Consider the following 25,890-nt stretch of genomic DNA (forward strand, 5'->3'; position numbering starts at 1 on the left):
TTCAGAGTCCTATTCATAAAGTAACTGCCACACTATTTCAAATTTTGCTAAATATTCCCCTGTTCCTGCTAATGATTCTGAGCAAGCAGGCTGCTTTACCCAGAGAATAAATATCAGAGACCTTAACTACCCAGTGCCGTTCTGCTGTTTATCATTTGGAATGATTTTTATTTTTGCCCCTGGGACCACAGTCTTTGAAAATTTATTCTCCTTAGTCTACTTTCAAATCTCTAAATAAAACAGGTGATGTAGGGAGCAGCCTGCTGATTCTCCTTGGTGCATAGTATTCCTTTGTTTGCTGAACACATCTGAAATGCTGAACTGCTATTTGGGAACGTACACTTTTAGCAGACTTTCTTCTCCAAAACCTTAGGCCAGTAATGAGCAAGTAGTGGAGTAAATAGGTAGGTACTTGACTAGCCAGTAAGTGCAGCTACTGGTCTTTATGCTAGGGATGATTACACTGTTTCCAGCAAGTGTCGATTTTGAAAGTTATTGAGGGGGATTTGGACTTCCAGGCCACTGCAAAATGATCACTGAACAGTCATTTGCTGGAGATGGTCACTGTTATTATGGCCTTAACCCCACACCCTTTGAAAGAACTGAAGGATTGGTATTGATTTTTCAGTAGAATTTGCAAAGGGCCTGTGCACCTGACAGCAACTGGACCATATCATTAGACTACCCAAGGGACTTTTCATCAAATATATTTCTAAAGGTAATGCTAGTAGAACTCTTAACCTCTGAATCAGAAGAAATACATGTGGGGGGTTAGTATTTTAATAGAAAAAACTCCAAGAAACAGCTGCTAAAAGGCTGTTTGAAGTTATGGATCATAAACTAATCCTCTGATTTGTTAAGGCAGCACAGGAACAGTTTCCTAATTAATTGATCTGATTGTTCTCAAGGGTGCTGGATTCCTTGTATTCACAAGAGTCTCTGAATAGCAAAAACCTAATTCCTGGCTCTAAAACAGAGTGGACCCTCAACAAAAAGAAAAGCTCCTTGACCACACTTGTGGCACCTGTGGCAGCTGATGACACAGCATGCCAAGTTGATAATCACAGACTGATTCACCCAATCTCCTCTGACATGTCCTTCCACTCCTGTATCTGCATTTTACATATTCCCAGCACAGATCTGAAGCTCCCTTGCTCTAATGACACTGGGAACTCAGGGCCACAGCTGAAAGAGTTCCCTACCCCATATGCAGTGCTGGAGCTGGGGCTGTGTGTGTGACCCATACCCATCACGCAGTGGGAAAAACACTATTTGGCATTAGGCTTTCACTAACTGCATCTAAATGTGTTGCAGAACAACTTACTGGGAGGTGGTAAGAGGATTCTAGAATCAGGCTAGATTGAGCTAACAGATTTAGTTGAGATTACAGGAAGCATCACTTCTAGATACTTGAGCACTGATAGCACCTCAGCCAGAGTCTGTCACTATTTCATTAGCAAGAACAGATTTCTGCTTCCAAATTACAAATAAAATGTTAACAGTTAACATGGAAACAATGACATCTTTATATCTGAAAAACAAAAGTTAAAATTTATTTACTGCAAGGAGCTACAATTCAACTAAGTTATTTTTTCTATATTTCTATTTTTAAATAAATAAGTACATTTGATTTTTAAAAAATCAAATACATCAGATTTGTCTTTGATCAAATTTAATCTTAGGTTCATGTGCAGTCTACCTCAATTTACAATAAACAGAATCCAAACAAGAAAGAATGTTAGTGTAGCTTGTTTGTTTGTTTGAAAGAAAGTATGTATTCCCAGAACCAATAATCAGAATCAAGTAAAAACATTAGAAAACAGTTTTGAGTTTTAGAACTTTCCTTTCCTAATACAATCTGGTAGTTATCTTGACCACCTTCTAGCTATTAAGTTTACTCAAATGCTAGTCACCTATTGTAATTGCTACTGACAAAATGCTGATGAATAACTTCTACAAATTTGTGATATTTATTGGCAAGTGAAAAATATTAACATGAAAAAGCCAACAAATTTTTATGAGTCTAGAAATGCATTTCTGAAGAAAAAGATCAAAGTTTTCCCAGAAGTTTGCCTTTAAGAAGTCAAAAAGCTTAAAGATATTTACTTAAACCACAAAACTTTGCATGTGTTTTGCTTGTAAATAAAGGATAATATAGTGCAAAAGAAGTTTATTTAAACTATTCATACAAATATGTATGAATGCCAATTGGATTCAATTTATTCTGAGTTAATTTGAATTAACTTGATGGGTCTTTTGACACAAGCTGTACTGACTAATTGTTGCTTATTTGGGTAAGCTGTATCAGTGAGCATGGCAATCAAAAGCTCAGCCAGATGTTCATATTTTCTTTGATTGCCCACAGACTTAGGTTTGAAGAAAAGTCAATCAGCAAAATGAGTCTTCTTAGCATCTGTCAAGGTATGGATCGCATTACTGTAATAACAGTTGAAATAAGCAGAATGTCTCTGATTCCCCTTTCACTTACCTTGGCATCAGCCTTCAGCAGTTCTCTGCAGTCTTGGTTTAATATTATCATAAAACATGGAAATGATGTGAAATTAGACCAAATTTCTTTATCTTTATAAGTAGCTGATATCAGTACAGTGAAGAGAGAATATACTTTTATTCTTGTATGTACTCCTATAAAAGTGAATCACTCCTATAAAAGTATCTTTTATATGTTTTATACTGGTATGTTTTTATGATGAGTTATTAACTATGTTTTCCAAACAACAACTAAAAACTTTTAACAAAAAAGCTTTTTTTTTCTTTTTTTTTTTAAATGAAATGTATTACATCATTGTGAAGGAAATCTAAGCTTGCTGAAGTAGTTTCTTTGGATTTACTTTAAAACTTTTGGAGATATATATGCCAAGCTTTATATTTATAACACAATCAATGTTTTCAATTCAATAGTGCTTTCATGAGAGCATACTAGATATTTTTTTTTATTGGTATTTTTTTCCTCCTTCTTGCATATTTTTTCAGATGTTCTGAAAGCATCTAACCGATGTAGAGTTTGCATTTATTTTTAGGAGGGATACAGCTCAAAACTATCTTAACTTTTTTCTTCTTTCATCCCTAGGTGCTTAAAATGTGTGCTTGCATTTCCTGGATAACTAGATTCTAGTTCATTAAGAGTAAGATTTTTTCCTGCAGTTCATGTGAGAACAGTTGTAATATGTAACAGGAATTCATGGTTTACAAATGCATTAATGTAAATTAAGCATGGTCTGGAGTCCTCCCCTGCTCTGTCATGTTTTAATTTACAGTCCCTACCTGCCTTTCTGGCAGCCAGATACTTTAAGCAAGAACTATCATTTCGTGTCTCTCTCTAGGATAACCTCCACCTAAGACAATTCTTAGCTAAGGGAAATGAGAGTCCAGGGCATACCATAGCCATTAATTTATTGCTCGTCTATGGGTAGAACTGGTGCAGGTCTCTTACTTTGTTGTATGTGTTACACAGAAATGTCCTAAAAGTGTGAATTCAGAAGAATCCTTGTCATGATCCGTAAAGTTGATGGACGGTGGACAGATGATTGCTTATTCTCAAACATTTCTCTTAAAAGCTGTGATGAAATGTCATTTGATTTCTGCAAGTGCAAAAGCAGACCTGTGAGCAATAACTGGACTGTGTGCTTTTTCTTCCATTTGAGTAATGAATTCTGTACTTCTCTTTCACACTGTTTGATGGGTGTCATGTCAAAAAGATGAATTTAACGTGACAGGTCAAGATAATAGGGGAAGGATTCTGGAAGCATTATAATGGGTTATGAGCTTCAGCAGCAATTAATTTTGGGGATGAGTTTACTGAAGGAAGCTCCCAGGCTCTACCACAAAACCCTGAATGTGGCTTAGTTTTCAATCAAAGCTTTCAGAGGAAGAGATTACATGAAACAGGAGCTACCACATTCACCACAAAACTGATTAATCTGATTCATGTCTCCACGGAGGACTTTTCAGTGGAAATGTCTTTATACTGTTTCAAAACAAATGACACAAGTTCCTGTTTAGTTTATGCAGAGTTGTTTAAATACTTGTTAGTATTTGCATACCTGCTGTCAGAGGTCACACGGATACGGAGGCTTTGCAGAACTGTGCAGCCTTTTCTACCACAGAAGGACCTGGGTAAAGGAAATAAATTACTCTTTTTTTCCACCTTTACTTTTAAAAAAGGCTTCTTGTGTTCATAGACAAGCCGTAGATAGATACTAACTCATGGGCTGCATGTCATTTGTTTGACGTGATAGGGGAGAAAACACGAGTGTGAGGTGCCACTGACCTCTGTGTGCCATGGGCAGCAAAGTTAGACTTGAAGGGGGGAAAAGAACCCTGACAAATAACATCAGGATCACGGGTAAGAGGGAAGTGGGGTGCATCTCTTTTACACACACACAACTGCACGCGCGGGGGCTCAGAAATTACCTCACAAGCTATAAAGCTGTCGCCCCTGATGCGAGCCCAGCCCCTTGACCTGAAGCGGTGCAGAAGAGGAGCCGGTAGGCGCCCTCTGGCGGTGGCTAACGGCGCTAACGGTCCGCGTGCCACCGTCCTGCGCTTGCGCGGCGGCCGGCCCGGCCCAGCAGTGCCCGTCGGGCAGTGGGGAACTGGCAAAGCTCCCACAGTGGCTTCGGCTCCGTTCCGCTGTGCTCTGGGGTCATCTTCCTGCCTGCCTGCAACGACTGGTGGGTGGCGCTTCTTCCTTTTGGCTTTTTTTTTTTCCCACCTCCACGTAAAGTGAATTTTTTAGACGTTCTATCCGTGTTATCGAAGCCTTGCTGTGCATAGGCTGTGCAGACTATGGGATTTATCCCTTTCTGCTTTTGTGTCCGTGTTACAGCACCGTCCTCTGTGAGTAGGAGTTAGCCCACATGCATTTACAGAGATTTGAAAATAGGCATGAAGCTCAGTACTCCTTCACTGCATTTAAATAGGAGGGGGCTCAATGCTACCTGGCTAGCACTATATACATAATGAAAATGTCGCTGTGTTCAAGAGCGAGAGCCCAAAAGTACCTCGGTGTCTTTGCTTCCTCAGAGTTATGTGTCTCATTAGAGTTAAATGTATCATTTCATATACCATCAAAGTTGAGTTCCACTTGGGTAATGTGTATTCAAATTTGCTGTATATCTATATGAAGTATTTATCGTTGTGCATATTAAGAAGGTATTAACTAACTGCATGCGTATGTTTCAGCCTTCAGCTTGGCTTTCAAATTTGTGATTTTGCTTTCATTTTGCTTTTATAGTAGATAATTCTAACTTACTCATTAAATTTAATGAGTAATCACACTGGCTAGCTGCTGTTTCTACGTGGTACACTTGTGCATACAGTCATCAGAAAGATTATGCAAAACATGAGAAATGAATGCACACATGCAGAACTCATAATGCCATGGAATAGTAAAGAATCATTTAATTGGGAAATTTTTCAGGTTCATGTGTACTTTTTTTTTTTTAATTATAACTTATTGCTTTCTCCAGGGAAATTTTCACACAAAGATGCAACACTAGATCAAATGTGATTCCTCAAGATACTATGGCTTTGTTTTGAGGCTGATGTGGTTCAGTGTGGTTAAATGGACCAACTTTTGTGTGCAAAAGGAGGTTTCACAGTCATCAGTATGAACCCTGTTGTTTTCATCTGACTTTGTTGTAGAGATAGTTCTCAGACAGACTGTAGCACTGCCTGACCCACCTGCATCTCTGGTAAAACACAGGCAATGACAAAGGCTGCTTAATTTCTATTCTTAATGTGGATATGTGGATTGCTCAGATGAACTTTATGCTCTATGTGTCTGGCAGCATGTTAGTGTCGCTCTGCGTAGATTTCCAAGTCCCCTCTTCCTCCCTTATTGTCCTCTCTTCTTCTTTCAAGTACCTGACCTTAAAAGTTAAGCCTCTCATCCTCCTTTTCAGATGCCCTGTGCTTTTCAGTACCACCGTAAAATGTGGCTGCTCCATGAGAATAAAGAGCTCCGGCAAGGGAAAAAACTGAGGGAATGCCAGAGGTAAACTTAGGGAGGGAAGGGAAAGCAAGGGACAGGCTCCTGGCTGCAGCCAGTGCGGCAGACATTTGTGACACCGTTTCCCACAGAGGTCTGTGGTGTTTGCTACTCCTTTTAGGTGTGGTTGTTATGTATCAGTTTTGCTGCTACCTCTTAACTAGGAGGCTGGTGCACCCTTCTGCTTCATAATGACTGTGAAAAGCAAACCTTGACCACTGCTGTGCACCAGAAATCACATAGGATGCTCCCAGACAGGGCCATGATTTCTCACCCTGTAGCCCAGGTTTGAGGAGAGGAGGGAGCCAAGTCCTGCTCACATCGTCCATTCTGTTGTACACAGAGAACTATTTTTGCTTGGTTTTATTGTACCTTTTATATGGACCCTTATTCAACTGTCAGTATTGTACTCACCTCCTGTCCCCTTGTGCATGGGGAAACAATCTTAGTGTGGAAAGTAGGGGACCTCCTACCAGTCAAATATTTGCAGTCAGTTTGAAAAACAAACAAAAAGCACAACCACAACAGGAAAAACATTTTCCAGTTTCAAATGGAAATGTCACAATTTAGAAGGGGGGAGGTGAAACATACTTTGTACTGTTGAGAAATGGGAATGCTATGGAAATTTTTACTCTCTAAGATTCCATTTTTGGCTCTCTCTGACAATAAATGTAGCTTTGATCTTAATATTTGTGCATTGAACAAGGCTGCAGGCCTAGAGCAAAGTGAATATTTCTGAAATCCTTCTGAGGAGTAACAAAGGGTGAGTGATCCCTATACATCAAAATCAGGAAGTTACTAAATAGTGAATGCTATGAAGATTATATATTTATGCATTCTCCAAAGCCTGAGCCCTCACATCATGGTGTGTTACCTTGTGAGCCAGTTTGGGCAACAGAACCACAAAGCAGAGCTACTGTCTCACCTGAACTATCATTGAGATGTTATTCTAATAGAAAAAGGTATAGGCTTGAGAGACTGACTAAAATATAAAACCTTAACTTTTTTTTTTTGTTAATATTTGAGAGAAGGAAGCTCTTATGTCAGTAAAAATAATTCTAAATCTTTCTACTTTTCACTCACTTAGTTTAGCTGTTTTAATGAATGGTGCCTGCTACAGAAGTCATTCAAGTCAGTGCTAATAATCTGGGTGACTTCACTGGCCTTTCTGTATAAGATTCTGAGTAAACTAACAAATAGTAAATCAGTATGTTGGTTTCAGAAACAGTAACTGTATTAGAATGGTGTCTGTGATCCTGAGCTCAGTTGACAATCTCAATGTTTAGTTAATATTTCCCATTTAAAAACTCAGGTTTGTGGCTCTACTCTATGTTTATTTTGCTCTTACACCAGGGAGGTACAGAGTTTGGAGGCTGGGCCTCTGCAAGCCACACACACAACATCAGGGCCTAGTGCTGTTACAGAACTTGCCGTGCTGTGACTTTTTTCAGTATCTCTGTGTATGAAGTATTTCAGGGTGAGATGGGAACTGAATGGGAGGCTTTGGTGTTCCTACCTTGTCACTGGGATGGCCTTGGGGCTCTGGACAGCTTTGTTGTTCCAGCCCTGTGGACTCGGAAAGATTCTTTTAATTATCCGTTACCTCCTCACTACAGTGAAAACATAGCAGAAGATCCAGTTTAGAGAACTTCTGAGACTAGAGAAAAAATGTTTTTCTTCTTGCAAAGAATTTTGCTGATCATCACATAAGGCACATAGCAAACACAGAATCAGTAGATGGCTTTGCATACTGTAAAATAGTTCTGACGAGTACTTACATTTGTCATCTTTGATGTATACAGAGGGAGACATGATAAATGTTCCAGCAACTATTCTGTTTACTGTATAATTTGAAGAGTGATTAATTTCCCATTTTCTTGTTATCTGTTGAGGGCTTGTTGACAGTGTTTATGGCAGATATTTTTTGTTTCAGAATCATGAAGGAGGTTGAGTCCCCATGCTGAGTCTTAGGTTGCTCTGAAAATACGAGCGAGTATGAGAAAAAGCAATAACATTAGTCACTTGGGTGTATAAGGGCTGAGAATCAGAAAATTGAAAGCTACTACCCTTATTAGTTTGTAATATCTCATGAAATATATATTAGATGTTGAAAGGCAAAGAAGTGGTCAGCATCATCCACCATAATGCAAATTAACAAAGAATGTTGAAAGGAAATCTGATAACAGGATTGAGGTTTTTACGGGAGAATGAGCTCTGGTCTGAACAGAACAAATGGCATGAATAAATGATGACATGGCACAACCAGGAGAGGAAAAACATGCATTGACTGCTTATTTGTGTATTTTATCATAACCCACTGACTGGTCCTTGATTTCTTGGTCATCTGCGATTTACAGAAATTATGTTTTAGTAGTGCATAATGTAATTGGAGCAAATTGGATCAACCAAAGTTTAATTTTCATCTGCATTTTAATCACTGTACTAGTTAGGTTTTGTTATGCCTCAGCAAGATTTAGCTGTGATGCCATTGTGATTTTTTTTTTTTAAAAAAAAAAGACCATACCAGGAATCAGTGAAGACAGTTAGATCCCAGTCCTGATGCTGAATCCTTAATCCTGTCTGTCTTACTGAAGTTAGCTGTGTTTTGATGAGGATAACGTCTCTCCACCTTTGGGAAACTGGAAACAAAGTCAGGGTCTGGCAAAAGTCTTGACAGAACCTAGACAAAATATGTCCATGGTAGTATTGAGGGCTTTGGCTTCATCCTGTCATTAGAACAGAGCCTTCATTCTCATAGCTGAGAAGAAAAAAAAAAAGCCCAATTTTGGCTAAAGCAGCACCTCTGCATGTCTGTATGTTTGCAGCCTTCTTCACTGTAATAATCTTTGATGTCCTTATTGAAAAAAAAAAAAAAGGAAAAAGAAAAGAATGTATAGCTTTAGAGCAGCCTACTCCTTTGCAGTATTCTTGGCATTGCTTTTTACCAAATCAACAATGAGACTTTTTGATAATTTATACGCCTAGAAATGGAACACAAATATGAATGGTTTTGGGTAAATATAATAGATATGACATTCAGTATCCCGTCTTTGTCATTTTCAAGTTATTTTTGGTGTCTCATACTGTAGAGGATGTTCATTCACAAGAAAATGTGTGTATATAATAGAAAATCAGTTGCTATCAGGGCATCTCCTACTAGTCATTAGCACATGAAGCTCTATTTTGTAACTAACAAGGCTGTCCCCGGGGGGGGGGGGGTGAGTCTTAAGTAAATAACTGTGCTCACTTTTTAAGAGAGATTATAGCTTTTTATTTCACGAGGTGATTAGCGGTCTTAGGCATAATGACTGCCCATTTAGAGTGAAAAGATTAATTGAATTTTAGGAAGTTTTACAGGAGATGTGCTGATCATGATGAGTTGATATTTTCCTATTCTGGATAAGGAAGAAGAAAGGACAGAGAAAGAGAAGCAGCTTTACGTCTAAACACAGGACTGTTTATACCTCTACAGGCATGGCTTGTCTTTTAGATCTCCATCATGTGTCAATGTTATTCTGGACAGAACATTGCCCCAGTCTGTAATTTTGTTTGTTGGCTTGAGGGCGCTGTGTATCTACTTGTTGCATTTCCATGCAACATTACAGCCATATACTTATTTGTAGTGAGGAAAATGTATGCCATCTCCACTACGGCTTTTCTCTGTTTAAAGAGAGGCTCAAAGCAGACTATAGCAATATTTCCCAGTCTGGTCTGCGGTAGCGTGAAACCTCAAGATCACAGAACATCCAATTTCTGTTTAGTTAGCTTATAGAGGTAAAGTCCAGCTGTCGTGTATTTCTGCGATTAAACAGGTTTTTCACTTGAAGTGTGAAAAATATTGATCCTTGTTTTCTTATAGGCTTGCTTGAAAACGGAATTTAACTTGTGTAGTCCCAGGTGACATAAATCATGTCTCTACCTTGGACCCCTCACCAGTTCTGCCTGAGCTAGCTAAAAGAAAGTACAGGAGATGTTGTGTTGTGATATGTTCTAGGTCATGGTCTAGTTCTTGTCTTCTGTTTCCCATCAATAAATAGGGTCATTTGTCTACCTTGTGGGAGCCTACAGGGGTAAGAACAAGATGGTGAAGCACTCGGACACTGTAGCATGCAAGACAGTGTCTGGGTAAAGAAGTTCAGGATTCTGTCTTGCATAGGACTTTGATAGTATTGCATGGATTTGTAGCTGCAGCAGTCAGCATAAAGTAGATGTGAAGTTAGCTAGATCAGCCCCTGCTGTGTACTGCCAATAAATAGCAGGATCAGTATCTCTTCTGGTAACACTTCTTGTCCTAGCACTATTGCTGAGTACCTGGCAAGATATGCAGTAAGATTGTTTTTTTTGAGGCTGGATGGTCTGGAAGCAGAGTGAAGTTACAGTAATGAGAGCAGGTGAGGTCTGGACATTGAAAAGAAAAAGAATGACCAATCCAGGTAGACAAGACTTGACTTTATTAATAAAATTTGTATTTTTCTCTTTGAGGTGACAGTTACAAACTTTGGTTCAAAAATAAAAGAAAATATGAACAGCAAGAAGTTGACCTTTGAAATCTCACTTTTACATGTATAAACGTGCATGAGAGAGAACCAGTTGGAAATGAGCCAGCAGAAGCTAGTACTATTTAATTTAACAATTTATAAGAAATAGAAACAAACATTTATTTTCAAGTCTTACATATATTATGAAAAATAATTACAAAAGGATTTGTGTTGCAAAGTTAAAATGTAATTTCTACTTACAGCTACCTGAATAAAATGTTCAGAGGGAAGGCCAAACCAACTTTTTGGGTGAGAGTTGAAGAGCTAATGGTAGCAGTTTGGGTCAAAGACAGCTTTGTAGGAAGCAGTCCCCTATGTGTTGCTTAGCAACTATGTAGAATCACATGACCTAGACATATTGCATCCCTGGCCTTCAGTTGAAATAACAGGAAAAAATAATTCATATTAATGGGACAGGCAAATATTGTACAGGACCATTCTGTGGAACTTCTAGTATTCAGTTCAAGAAGCAAACATCCATTATTGCTTACATAAAAATCTAAGTAAACACTGCAAGAAATCCATAAATAACTGTTTAGAATCCAGTTTTAATACTTATGCAGACCAAATAAGCACAATGGAAACAAAATCAGATGAGAAACGTTTAAAAAAAAAAAAAGAAAGCTATATGACTGATTTAATTCACACAGATTTTAACAGAAGTTGTTTTTTTTTTTTTTTTTTTTCTTACATGTTTCCCCTACCCAAAAATATAAACTTGTTTATTTTAGGTATATACAGGTTTCTTATGAAATTCTGGAATTGGAAAAGAAAAAAAAGTCTGAGGTATAGCACCATGGAACACAGCACCTTTGGGAATGCTTTCATTATTGAAATTCATCATCATGGAGTAATATCTGCAGAAAAGGGATTTGAGTGTGCTGCTTAAGATCTTCCAGTTTGGCCACCTTAAGTTTTTTTGGCGACTTCAAATAACAAAGCTCTTCAACAGAAATATATACAAAGGGATTTTTTTATTGATCAAAAATGGAATTGGCTTCACTGGCAATTACATTTTTATTTTTTCAGAATACATACACGGTATTGACAATGTAGTTTTGTAATTATAAAATAAGAGCCAGATGCAATTCAGAGACACATGCAAGTTTTGGAAATGGACAGAGAAATAACAGTATAGTACTGTACATAGAATAATTACAATTTATTAAACACTTTCATAACACCTCTGTTGTAATTGAAGGAGCACCATGTCTTTTTTTTTTTTTTCACAGCACCAAAAGAATTCAAAGTGTGGTGTTGATAAAGTGAGCCCTATGTTGTCTGTCTGTGCCACAGCATTCTTGCAAAATTAGTTTAAGTCATGTGATTCTGGCCCTACAAGGGCAACAATAACTTTCTAGATGAGACACATACACAGCAAGACATTTTCTATGCCATCCTTATTCAAAACTTGCATGTGGCAGGAAGTGGGTTGGTAGCACCAAAGTGCAACATTTTTGTTGATTTGATCTTTGTCTTAAGTTTAACCAAGGAAGCAGACAGGACCAACCTCAAATCCAAACTTTTGGTTCTGATCACCAAAGTCATTGATCATCACATCAACTATAGGCACTTGGTCTATTTTGGGTGTGTTGATTTCAATCACGGTCTTTCCATAGCCCTTTCTTGACTGTTTAAAAAAAATCAAAAAAAAAAAAAAAAAGAGCAAACGGTTACATGGGAGGAGTTACATGGTTACATATCAGAGGAGTAAGCATGTGCTGTAGATCTTCATACTCTACCTCTGCAGTGTGGCATTAATAAATGATTGCCTTTCATGCGTCAGATGTTACAAACTCTAAAGTTTATATTTTCATTGGATTTTATTTATAACATAAATATATTCTGCTCATGGACTGCCTCCTCTTGTTATGCTAGTTTGCTTTTAATATTGTGGTCATACTAGCAAATAGTCTAGTTTCAGCACATTGATGCTGACAGCCTGTATCCATGCCAGGTTTGTTCTATTTCTGTTGCTTGGCTTATGAAAATAATAATTATTTCTGTTCATGTATAAAAATTGAATAAGGGACTAGTGAACTGCAGTTAAAAACTACTAAAAGGTAGTCTATTAAAAATAAAGTATTTAGAAAGCTTTTTGTCAGGGGAAAGCTGTAAAATAAATGAATGTTTGATTTCTATTTTAATTGACAGGTTGGTTTTGTAAAGAATATTCTGAACATTTACTTACTGCACAGCCATCGTGAAGCGCTTTGATGTACGGATTGTTGTCGTAAGACATCTCTTCATCATTTGATCCTAAGAACCTTAGTGCTTTGTCATAGCTGTCAGAAGATGCATCATGCCAAGCTACGGACTGATGACAATTGTAAGTGAAATTTTGTCTGGCAGAGGCACTCAGTAGTTTAAGGAATGTCATTTGGACCATATTAATGGAATTGCCTTCAACATCCAAATAGGAAAGCTGGAAAATATAAGAATTCACATGAACATTTATTTGTTCCCTCTGTTAAAATGCAAAACAAAATTATTTTTGACAGAAGAACCACATAACTGTCCTTAATAAAAAAAATAAACCTACACATACCATTTTATGGGATTTTTAAGTTCAATAAAGCTATGACTCTAGTTTTTCATGTCATAGCAATATATTTAGGATGAAGAACTATATATTTTAGCTTTGTTGTAATGGGCAAGACAGAGAATTACCCCTATATAGTGTAAAACAGCAGAATTTCTTTGGGAATCTGTTTTTAGTTAATTATAAAGTTATGTCAGTCTGCAAGCTCATTTTTGCATATTCAGTATATTTCCAGTTATTTAGACTGGAGCACGGGATTTGTGCTCCAGCTGCTTTACTTAGGTTCAGTGGTAATGTGTGGTCTGCCGGAGGTCTCACTGTCAGCTGAGTGGGTGACTACCAGGATTGTTGTGCATTTGCAGTACAGTGGGACAAGACAGGGCAGGTGCCTGCTGTCCAGTGGCAAGAGGCCATGTAACTGCTACAATATCTAGGGCAAAAGAGCTGGAACTGAAAAGTCTGAAGTTTATTATTATTTATATATTATAAAATTCCTTTTTGAAGGATTTTTGATACTTGATTTGTGAATAACTGTATGCTGTAATGGCCACTTACAAGTTTGCCCCGCTTAAATTCACTAAACCAAGATCCTGGATTCTCCTTTGGCCATGATGAAATTCTAACCTGTGTGGTAAAACAGTGGAAATATAAATATTTAGAACATATGTTAACAGATAAGAAGCTTTTAAATTACCTGAAACAAATTTCACATAAGATAGTAAAGAATGGTTCTTTCTGAGTCCTCAGCCTCTGTAAAAACACTAAAATAGGATGTTTTTCTGGTATAGAATACCTTCAGATTAGTGACTTTAAATGGAATCCAAGGTGATAGCTTATAAAGAGAGAGAATTCTATTTAAGGGAGACACTGTTGTCATCTAAGATTCAGGTAAATTGTTAGTGTAAATTGTTCCTGTGAAGAGTGTCTAAATTAGAGTTTTCATTGGTGTTGATGCTGATAGATCGATCTCATTTGGATAAGCTTTTAGAAAGCCTTCCTCTATACCATATACCCCTCAGGGGTAATTTATACCAATGGCAGAGGACACTGTTTATATACAGTGTTCTACATATACTTATAAATTAATAGATATAAATGAACTCACAAAAGAAACATACTAAGAGTTTAACTTTTACGTGACAAACCCTAGATCACGCATTTCAACCTGTTGCCCAGCTAGGCTGCATTATGTAATGCAGTGAAAGGTTAGCAAGCAGGTGTACAAAAGCTCTGTCTAAGCAAAGAGTAGAAATGTTGTTTGTTAACTCGGTGTACCATTTTACCGCTTCATTCTGATTTATGCAAATTTAAATGTAATCAGAAAGACAGATATATGAAAATGTGACAGTGTAATTATCCTGTTTAGTTCAACATTGCAATAGTATAGTAGGATCTGTCAACAGCCAACTGAAAACACAGATTGGTACTTACTCCTTCAGATTTCTTATCTGGGTAGATGCAAGTTTCCCCACCTGCTGTGAAATTGCAGTACACTTTGAAGGAGTCTCCAGAACAGCCCTGGTTAGGATCAATCCAATATTCCCCTAAAACATAGAGAAAAAATTTGCCTTTGATCATGGAAATGGTATTTGGAAGATCGTAATCAGGTTTTACTACCTAATAGTTCTCCAGAGATTGTGGTGAAGTTATCTGAATGATGTGAAAACCCTTTCTCTTCAAAGAATCACAGAATGGTTGAAGTTGGAAGGGACCTTTGGAGGTCATCTGATCCAACCCCCTGTTCAAGCAGGTTGCCCAGGAACACGTCCAGGTGGCTTTTGAATATCTCCAAGGAGGGACACTCCACAATCTCCCTGAGCAATTCACCTTCAGGACTGCTTAGTCATCGTCACAGTAAAGAAGTGCTTCTTGATGCTCTGATGGAACCTCCTGCATTTGTGGTTTGTTGCTGCTGCTGTTGTTTATGAATATAACACCAGGATCAAAGTCTATTTTTATCTAAATCCTTTTGTTTCCTTCCTTCCCTTTCATTCCTCTGGTTTCCTTCCTTTTCCCTTTCCTTCTCTCTCCTCTCTGCTTCTCTTTCTTATTAAACTGTTTTTGTCTCAAGCCACACATTTTCTAATTTTTGCCCTTCCAATTCTCATCTAGCCAGGTGGAAGGGAGCAGTGAGCAATCTGCTGCGTGGTGCATAGCTGCTTATGGGGGTTAAACCACAACAGATTGGCATGATTGAGGATTCCAGCCCTACAATGCTAAGGTGAGTAAAGGCTGGGGATGAAAGAGAGGTGCAGTCAATCTGAGGTCCATTAAAAATCAGTACACTTTAAAATCCACCATTCTAATTATAACGATGATTTCTGTGATGTGGGTCCTTATCTCCAGATAGTTTCACAGCAGGAAAGCAAAGATTTTCTGACACTAATGTTCTAATCGACTTTCAGGCAAATAGTAGAGGTTTTGAAGAGTCATGACAAATCCTTTCACTGGTTCTGTATTCTGAATACAGAGTATAGACAAAGCATTTATCGTATTTTTAAAATTCTATTTATTCAGGCTGTATTTATTGAAAACAGTCTTTCCTACATGCAAGTCTTGCCCATGCAGAATTTTGTATTTTAACGACTGCATTTACTTTTATTTTAACAAGAATAAGATTCTTTTGATTTGAAGAAGGCTCCAAACAATAAGCAAATACTGTTAAATGAAGAAGACAAATGTGTTTTATAAAAACCATTCATTATTATGGAGGTACTGAATTGTAAAATATGTACTTTTTATATAGCACACACACTGCTTAACTACTCCTCAAGGCAACCATCTGTTTTTATCTATCTAGAGTGAAAGCAACAGAGTATTATTAAGCTGTCAAAATCTATTTTTTCTCCCATTTAAAAACAGAAAAATATTGCTCTGAACTGGGAAAAAATATCCATTGCAATAGAAAAAAGTATGAAAGCTTGAAAATTGTGTGAAGGTTGACTTTCATTTAAAACCTTTCCAAAGGGGGTAAATTCAGTTACAAAAAAAAAGAAAAGAAAACAGAATATAATTAAATGAAAATAGTCCTTTAGAGCACAGTGCCTAGTTTGTACTATTCTGCATTTTATTAAGCTAGTGCTTAGTAGCATTCAACAGTACTAGAGAAACTTGAATGTGCATTTGCTGAATGACACAGGACAAACAGAGGTCATTCTGGACTGAATTATTGTTTCTAAGGATAAAAGAATAGTAACTTTCTGAGTCACATTCAATAATAAATCACATATAATACCCGTGCTGCTTTCTATATTATACTAAGCAGTTACTAAAATAATTGTCGTTTCTCTTAAAACCTAGAAGCTGTTCCAGTATGCTGACATTTGTGATTTTACTTCCATTGATCTAAATGGCATCAATCTTTCATTCCTCTCCTGTTCGGATAATTCTGGAAATGCAAGGCCTACCTTCCTGAACAATCAGTTTTTTTCTTAGCAACTTGAAAGTTTTAACTCCAAAACCAGATCTGGTTATGTATTTAAAGAATCACGGCTTTTACCAACAGAACATCTCTATACTCACATTTTATAAACAGAACCCTTTTATACCTGCAAAAATGGATTTAGTGACACTGTATTTATTGAGCAACTATATTAACCATCTATCAATAATTAATGATTCTGCCAAAGTATCGTAGCAGATCATAACTGCAGCCTTGTTTGCCTTTGTCATGCAATATTAACATACCGTCTGGGAAGTCTGGGTGGCAGAGTTGCAAGTCTTTGCAAGTTCGGGCTGGGTTGTTCTGAGTGCCCATTGGATACTTCATATGCTCAATGTCTTGTTTCAGTGAATTCAATGAACCAAATATCTCTTCCATACCATCGGAATAATCCAGAATATTATCACCAGCATCAGACACCATATAATCAGGAGATCTTCTAGTCTTTTTGGGTGACTGGATTGGCAGCGGCTGGATTACTTCACCTGGAGGACCCTGAATGGAAAACATATCTGTTTACCTTTTCTGTTGGTTTTCCAGATGCATAAATACACAGAGGAAGACGAAAGAACATGACATGAAGATGCTTTGAATAGAGCTTCTACAATTTGTTTATTTTACTTATTTCATTCAGATTTATGCCAAAACAGATTGTGGCAGGCCACAACATTGTTTTGCTCTAAACTCTTCCTACTCCATTGCTGTTTGGGGAAGAGTATGCTGCCCTCACGTAAGTGTGCAGAACTCATTTGTGATTGCCTTTTCATCCCCAGCAATTACCTGAAGCGGAGGCATAGCCTATAGCAAACAAAAACTGTGGGTGTTCCCTATGATAAAACTTTAAATTCCACTTGGGGTCTATAAAGCAGTACTTCATTTCAGAAAATTGAAACAATTCATTCAGATTTCGACTGTTTTCATTTTAGATTTTTATGCTATGGAAAAGAAGTAGTAGAAACAGGAGAGTATGAACAGCAGGAAACTGAAATCATTCTGTTTTCTGTGCTTCCATATGACACATTAAATCATCATTGCATTTTTTTTTTATTTCTAATGGATTTTTTTCAGAGCAGACAATGTATTTCTATGTGTGGTGGATTTCTGTTTCCTGACAAATTTATTTTCAAACAATCATTAACATTTTCCTTATCTGCAAGTTCACAAGTGCTGTTTTCAAACCCTGTCAAAACAGGTACATCATGTCAGTACAATGTGCTTGTATGTCAAATAAGAGTTCTTACTTACTGGAGGACCAGGTGGACCAGGTAAACCACTGTCTCCCTTTTGACCAGCAGGGCCCTATAAAGGGATGAAAGAAATGTAGTATTAACCATATTACATGATGTTAAAAAATAACACACAGAAATTAAGTAAAAAACCAGAAAATATGGAGGAGAATTACTCACACTGGATCCTTTGGAACCTTTTGGACCTTGGGGACCCTATGGGGAAGAACATAGACACATAGTTGGAGTATTTTCCACACAACATGTGAATGTTTTGAACAGGAGGACTGGATGAAGTAACTTACAGGTAAACCAGGAGGACCAGGGGGTCCAAGTGGACCAGCAGGACCAGAAATTCCCTAAGAAAGAATAAGAGAATAAGTACAGAACTAAAGTATTTTACATACTAGACTGGATTCAGAAGTGCATATGTATCAAAAAGGTAGTCCTAGTAAGTGTCCAGTCCTGGTGAGTTTCGATTTAGGCTATTCACTAGAGTCCAAAATAGTCTTTAAAACATGATCTGACAGTTTGAGTTGCGTTTATAGTCACAACTCTGTTCACCTTCAGATCGGCTTTGAAGCCTCAGTTTTTACACAGAGGCTTAAAACATGACTTAATAACTAGGAGAAGAGAAGCTATTCTGGGTAGTACATAACAAGATTGGTGCTGTTAGTGTTATCTCAGCCCTAACTGAGGTGTATGTATCCTCCTCCTGAAATGCTCTGTGACCTGGTTTTAAGTTGTTTAGCTTCACTGTGTTTGTCCACTGTCTAGGAGAGCTTTAACCTCTATCAGGAGGCTCTGGGTGTTAAGTGTTTATAGTAACTTTATATGTCTCTTTCAAGAAAGACACGCATATAACTTGAATGAAAGCACATGTTTTACTTACTGCGTCACCCTTGGCTCCAGGAGATCCCTGTGGGCCAGGAAGACCCCTATCACCCTTTTCACCCTGTTCTCCTGGAGGTCCAATCAGGCCAATCAAACCTGGATGTCCCTAAACAAGACAGAAGAAAGAGTGAGAACTCAATATTTATAAAATAGATGTGCTTTGCAAACACACAAATTAGAGCTTTCAAGTGTCATCACAGTTGCTAGTTATCAATTAACTTGAAAAAATTACTCTGTGAGCATATTAAATGTTAGTTGGCTTTTGAAGATTATTTGCAAGCTGTGAATGCTTATTCAGTGAGAGATCAAAGTGCACCACAGTCCTTTCTGAAACTGATGCAGAAATAACAATACCTATAGGTTACATACCAACTTTTACATTTTGATACTTATAAGCATATTACAGAGTTGCACACTTGATTCCACAGGTAATATAGCTGTATAAACAGCTGACCTAACCGTATAAACAAAAATCGTAATTCACAAGATATATTCATATCCTTTTCTCTATACAGTTCTTCCCTGATAAACAAGCAATCAATAAATTGTTGGGACTCTATTAGAAAATGGTATTCCAGATCTCTCAATCCATTATTTCAAAAAGAAAATATAGCTGAAAAATATTTACATTTTGTTGTTATAAAATTAAAATCTCTAATAATTTTTATTTCCTTTTTTTTTTTTTTTTTTGTGAAACCAAAGGTTCTATTTACATCAGTTTTTGGAGTTTTCATTGAAAGGAAAAAAATTTGCATGGTCAATAGATTACCACACAGACAGTAATGTTTTTCTTTCTACATATCTCCAGGATATCTGATGTTACTTAAAACTTCACAATTACCACTAAAGCTATGGAAAGCTGATTGATAGATACCTAAGGTTGTCTTGCTTTCTGATACAAAAAAAAAAAAAACCACAAAAAAACAGCATTTCTTTCTGCTAATTTTATACAGCCCTTTAGACTGGGCCAAAATAACAAAGGTACAAACAATGAATAAAAATATAGACATTCTCATATACCTTCTCTCCTTTGGAACCTGGATCTCCTTTCAGGCCAGGCAAGCCAGGTGGACCCTAAATAAATAAAGGGAAGAAATGTAAAAGTAAGTTTTTACATACTGCACAAATCATGTTTTCTTGAAATATTTTAAAGGCAGAGTAACTCAAACTATGGAGGCATTCAGTGGTTGAGGGTTGTGATTTAGGGCTCAAGGTAACATTGATGTGTATGTTTAACAAGGCATAAAGATGCTGCTGTAGCATTTAAATTTCTCTGTAATTAGAAATCTATAAAGAAGGAAAAGGCCAATTAAATTCTTAAACTGCACTGAAAGCATCCAGTAAGCTATGTGATATTCAAATAAATTTTCAACTGAATTTTTGTTGATTAGCTTAATTTTGCTTGTGCTTACGTTATGTGCTTTATTATTACTTCCACCTTAGTTGATGTACCTATCCAGTTTTAAGACAGTAGTATGCATCTTCTCCTGTTTCTTATTTTAGCCCTTTATTTCATAAGGCAGTAGAAAATATCCCTTGTTTTCTACCAGTTTACTACAGCTCAGTAAGATTATTGCAGAATAAAAATCAGATCGTTTATAGTAACTGCTCCTCAATATTTTTTTTTGTTGGAGAACTACTTCATAATTTGATTCCATATTTAAGGTGTTGTCTTGGGATTATGGTTTCCTTGATTTGCCACCCGAAATTCCTGGATGATCATGAATTATGCATTTAAAGCTAGATTTTCTACTTTCTATATTTTCTAATTTTCTATATTTTTTAGGTACTTACATAGTTCACATCATATGAGCAGCTTACAATTTTTATTTGTATTTACAAACCATCCTTTCCACATCACAGCAAAAATGTTACTTTATAAAACTGAAAAAGAAATACTCTTTTCTAACCTGCAGTTGCTTCCGAAATATTAATGCTTCTTCCATCAGCTCATGAGAGGCTGATTAACAGCAAACAAAAAAAACTGAGTAAAAGTGAGAGTGCAGTGTTATGCATGTATGTAATCCAGTTGACATTGGTGGATTTATTTCTTTCAGATTTACAAGGGTGGGGACTTTAAATGGTCCTGAGAACGTAGACATGCTGTGGAATTATCAACATACTTAAACTAACCAACACTAATATTCTGTAGACTACAAACTCTCCTAAAAAAACATGCTTAAGTAGAGTTCATCTATTTCCCCAATCATATGAGAATATTCAGCTACATAGTATGTACTTGTAGGGTATCCTATAAGGATGGAAATGAATAAAATATTCACAGAGCAGTATTTCGGTAGGCTTTCAGAAGTTCAGAATATCTACCGGTCATGTAGTTTGAATTAATGTTTTGAATATGATGTTCAGAATTGCAATCAGTATTTCTGAAGTTTTAGCCTCAGCTAGCTTAAGGGGCCTTAATATTTTCCTGTCTCTAATAGCAATCCAACATGTGACCATATTTGATTTTTAATTCCTTGACACTGTTTAGGAATTTTAATTCAATACTCTAAAAACTTTTTATATGGTGGAATATAAGAGAAACATTATGCCCTATTTTGCTACAACCATTTTCTCATTTTTAAAAAGTTAGACCCCTTGGAATTTGGAAGTTACCTAGAAGAAAGTTACTTAAATAATAGCCTGTAACACTGATGACATAAGATTATAAGAGAATTTAATAGACAGTGTCTCATAAGCATGTACTTATATATAATTATATATCTTATATATGATACAATAATATTGAATTTTGAATATTTTTGATTTACTGCTATACAGACACCGTTCCAAGATATCTTCTAAGGTTCATATGAATAGCGATGATAGCTTTCTATAATTTGTACAGAATGAGGTGAAAAATTCAGGCTATGCCACGTATATGCAAGTACCAAAAAGGTATTCATTTCTCAGAGGCTATTAATCTCACACTGAACATGTATGCATTAGGAGGTGAGCTGCTAAACTAAGTCAGTATGTCATCACTATTAGTCTCCTGCTGGCAGTGGACATCTGTGAAGTTATGATACGGATAGCAGTAATAAGTGACCTTTTCAACCTGGCACAGACTCAGAAGTGCCATAACACTTCATGTACAAAATATTATTCAGTGTGTATCCTTTCCATCTCTACTTCAGAATATCATTAGATGCAAAAGCCCAGACAAATACATAATTCATGAATAAAAGGTGAAATTTTAAAGCTTCTGGAATACAGAATCAGACATTCTCACCTGCAGTGTGTTGTGCTCTACTGTAAATCTACTCTCATACTCTTCTCCTGATAGCAAACTGCTGGGGAGGAAGGGAATGGAAGGAAGGAGACCTCATCTCAACAACATTATGTTATAAATTTTACTTAAAAAACAAAGTTTAAGTTGCAGCAGTACATCTAAAAAAGTTCTTGCTGAGCTGACAAGAAGCCAGTGCATTTGGGATAGATAATACACTCAGCTTCAGATTTGAATTGAATGCTTAAGTTCTCAAATGTTGGAAGAGAGATTTTTGATTTTGATGATGTATTTGGAGGCTTCTGGTGACTGACGTGAGAAATTGATGTTTCTTACTGCAGAATAATTTTTCATTGGACTCTAGCTTCTTACTGGGGAATGCTCTCTGGAAAGATTTTGAGTTTGTGTATATGGCATAAGAGCAGAAACTTTCAGTGTTACGGCTGCCCAAAGACCTGTATCCTCTTAAGTCCGTACAGGAAAGGAAACATGGGATTTCCTTCACACTTCATACACACGACCTTTCCTTTTGCCTTTAAGAATCATATCATATCTGAAATAGAGTATAGCCCCTTAATGCCCTAGTGTCCTAAGGTAATCTTATCCATGTTAGCATAGTTAATCTTCAAAATAACAAAGAGTATATTTTACTAAAATTTAGTAAAATTTAATGTGATAGCATTGCTCGCAGACTGTAAGATGTCTTCAGAGCGTAACGTTTTTTTTCACCTAACTTTAACAGTCCATGTTTTGTTTTGAAGCTTCTTATTCCCTGCGTGTCATTCAACTGTGATGATATAGGTAAATTCTACTTCAGTGAATTTGGAGAGAAAGAGAGATGAGAACTTCTCACTAAATTGGACCACCTTTTTTTGACCTGTGAAGAATTAAAATGCTGGCCATATAGTTTGGATTTGAATTTCTACACATAATGCTGAATAAGAACATCAGTATTTTGTAATTTGTGTTCACAGTGCTGTTTTTTTTTTAGTTCTTTAGAAAAATGTACTAAAATACGAAGTGTAAATAGAAATAATGATATAATTTTATAGTATGTTATGCCATCTAAAAGCTTCCTTTGCTTTAATCATATTATTAACACATAGCAAAATGTACTTGGCTAGTTTGCCATATAACATTCAAGGCAACCTAACAAGAAGGTATTTTGTCCAAGTTTTACAGCAATTAGGCTAGTGTGTAGAAGTAATTTACAAAGCTACCAGTAACTTGCCTTACAGTATAAACAGATCACTAAGAGCATCTCAATATACTTTTTAGGACTAATAGGTTGCTGTCAAAATTATTAACCAGAAATCATATAAGCTCAATTCTAGCTGAAATAACAGAAAAATTCCTCATGAAAGGTGACTTTGATTTTATCCAACAGTATAGTTAAAATTGGAGTTGCACTATTTTGTTCATGGGAACAGCCAATGCAGATAACTATTTTATCTGATATCTTCCTATTTGATCTATACTGCTTATGTATCAGCAATGATACTTCATGAGTCTCACAGTTGCACCACTCAGTGCCTTCTGCTACATTATAAAAGAATTTTAATGTAAAGAACATTAATATAAATGCTTGAGAGCGTAAACAAAAGGAGAATGGCCAACGAAGTGTATGTCATTCTACTGGCACGGTTGTAAGCAAAGGGGGTTGAATCCAAGAGAAATGGGGTATCCAGCTCTAGCCAATGCCCCAGAAACTGGGAGCTTGGTTCATTCAGACTCTTTTAAATGCTTTGCTCATGGATTATATTTCCTGGGTCTGCCACAGTGAATAACAGACTGGATGCTGCTGTTCATTTTTATAAAACTAGCATGTTTTCTTCTTAGGTAGAAGTATCTTTTTGGCCTTACTTCAGATTTAATCTTTTTCTTTCTCTAAAGAATAGATATGATCTAATCTTTTCCCTAGGAATAATGCTTTCATATGCTGGCAGTTGTTAAAATCAATGGATGTATAGAATTTACCACTAAAGGAAAAAAAAACGATTTAACGTATTAAGCTTTGCTGATGTGGAGACTAAAGTAGATTTTTTGATAGTAAGCTTCACTGGTTTTATTTTTAATTCTACTGTGGGGATTTCAAGAATTTGGTTTTACACTGCCTTATTTCACTCTTTAGCTGGTATAAATCAATATAGCTACCTACTGAAGTAGAGCAGTAGAATGAAGGAAGTCATATATATCAGTTTCTAACAGGATAGAAGAATAGTGACTTTGTACTAAGAACTGACTTATAAATTATTTTCTCTATAATATGCACAGACATGTTAATGATATGCTTTAAAGGTTGCTTTTTCTGTTTTGGCACTGAATGGAAAGGTACTCACCAGAGGCCCAGGAGGGCCATCCTGACCTGGTGCTCCAGGTAGACCTTGCTCTCCCTAGAGAGAACATAATATTTGTGTTACTGGAGAATATACAAGAAATGCAACATTTAAAATATTATTATATGTTCAGTTTACTTACCACAGGGCCAGGAATACCCCGGAGACCTTCCGGGCCAGGTTTTCCTGCAGGTCCCTGAGGACCAACTGGACCTGTTTTTCCAGGAGCCCCTTCTGCACCAGGTTCACCCTAGAAAGAACATAAGTAAGAGGTCAGAAAGGAAAATTGGACTAAGGTTGGCACAGTAGCTGCAAAGTGAGAACAAAGTTTCCTCAATCCATTTTTCAAAAGCTATTCCAAAACAGCGTTCCAGAACATGTTTCTGAATGAAATTATGATAGCTTCATATAAGCAAGGGGATGCCAGCAAAGCACACTTATCTTTCTTTTCCACAGGGGTGAGCTAAGTGGGCCTGTACTGGTGAGAGTTCACCATGGGCTTCGTATGTACTGCTACTATTTCTGGGTCCTAATTTGGATTTTACAGTTTACGTATTATTACTTCAGTAAGTTTCACACTCAGTGAATGATAAGCAACTTACTTTTAATTTATATATAATTTACATTTCCATGCTCCTAAAAAAAAAAAAAGTATGTTACCTTTGCACCTTTTTCACCTTGTCTGCCTTCAGCGCCAGTTGCTCCAGGAGGTCCCTGTGAAAGATGGAGACTGAGCTCATAATCTCAGTTTTCTAAGATATTTCTAAAGTGAAAAAAGTGCCATTTCCACTGTATTAATGAGTAGTAAATGCTAAATATATGTATATATATATATATATTTCTTTCTAAAAGAATATGCATCACCTAATATCTCTGACAGGATAAGGTTTAAAAACAAAGAAATATCTTGGAAAAAATCAAAACAGGTTATAAAAGTAAAAGAACAATGCTTATTAACATACACAATAACAGTTTTAAATTTGCTTTGCATTGTATTATATCTATTCACTGTAATCTATCCACTGATTCCAAAAGTCTTGCATTATACAATGCCCAGAATGGCACATACTTCTTTATTCCCAAAGTCAGTTATACACCTTTTAAACGTGTTTGGAGAGCCAAAAATTGATACATGCCTCAATATTATCCAGTAAATGTGAAAGAGAAAAAAAATATCACATGACTAGTGGTTGTAAGGAATGAATTAAAGACACAGCAAACAAGCAGTTCCTGGTAGCAGGTTTCCTGTTCTTGCTCTACAAAAGCTCTATTTTACTAAGAAAGTAGAACTTGGTGCTGAAGGAGGATGTAAAAATTGGTTAAGTTTCAGGTGAAGGCCATAAGACAGGAGTTGCTGGACAGTAGTCCAGCAGCACTGTTTCTACCTATTGCTGATGTCAGCCATCTTTAATTTTCTTAAGGTTTCAATGAAAAATAAAAAGGCTTTTTTTTTTTTTTTTTCCACCAGAACATCAAGGGTTAATTTTCAGGTTGGGGAATTAATACTCATAGCCTCAATTATGAAAAGAGGCAGTATGTAGAATCTAATGTACTGTTCTTAAAATGGCTCTCTTACATATACTTAGTTTAGAAAGATACACTCAAGATTATGGACCAACTATTTTCCTACAAGGTTAATTTTTAGCCTGGGAAATGTCTTTACTACAAGTAGC

General features: G+C 36.6%; 1 protein-coding gene across 1 annotated transcript in view; it reads right to left on the reverse strand.

The window, feature by feature from the left end:
• Positions 1 to 11,503: 11,503 nt before the first annotated feature.
• Positions 11,504 to 25,890, reverse strand: part of COL11A1 (collagen type XI alpha 1 chain) — a 140,724-nt gene continuing 126,337 nt past the window's right edge. Inside the window, 13 exon segments of the mRNA XM_050712384.1 lie at positions 11,504 to 12,178; positions 12,740 to 12,973; positions 13,646 to 13,714; positions 14,522 to 14,634; positions 16,778 to 17,027; positions 17,778 to 17,831; positions 17,939 to 17,974; positions 18,064 to 18,117; positions 18,651 to 18,758; positions 19,673 to 19,726; positions 24,221 to 24,274; positions 24,360 to 24,467; positions 24,878 to 24,931. Of these exon segments, the coding sequence (XP_050568341.1) occupies positions 12,032 to 12,178; positions 12,740 to 12,973; positions 13,646 to 13,714; positions 14,522 to 14,634; positions 16,778 to 17,027; positions 17,778 to 17,831; positions 17,939 to 17,974; positions 18,064 to 18,117; positions 18,651 to 18,758; positions 19,673 to 19,726; positions 24,221 to 24,274; positions 24,360 to 24,467; positions 24,878 to 24,931 (1,335 nt within the window). The 3' untranslated portion in view covers positions 11,504 to 12,031.

The sequence above is a fragment of the Cygnus atratus genome, chromosome 8 (genome assembly GCF_013377495.2).
Source record: "Cygnus atratus isolate AKBS03 ecotype Queensland, Australia chromosome 8, CAtr_DNAZoo_HiC_assembly, whole genome shotgun sequence".
In the NCBI taxonomy this organism is placed as follows: domain Eukaryota; kingdom Metazoa; phylum Chordata; class Aves; order Anseriformes; family Anatidae; genus Cygnus; species Cygnus atratus.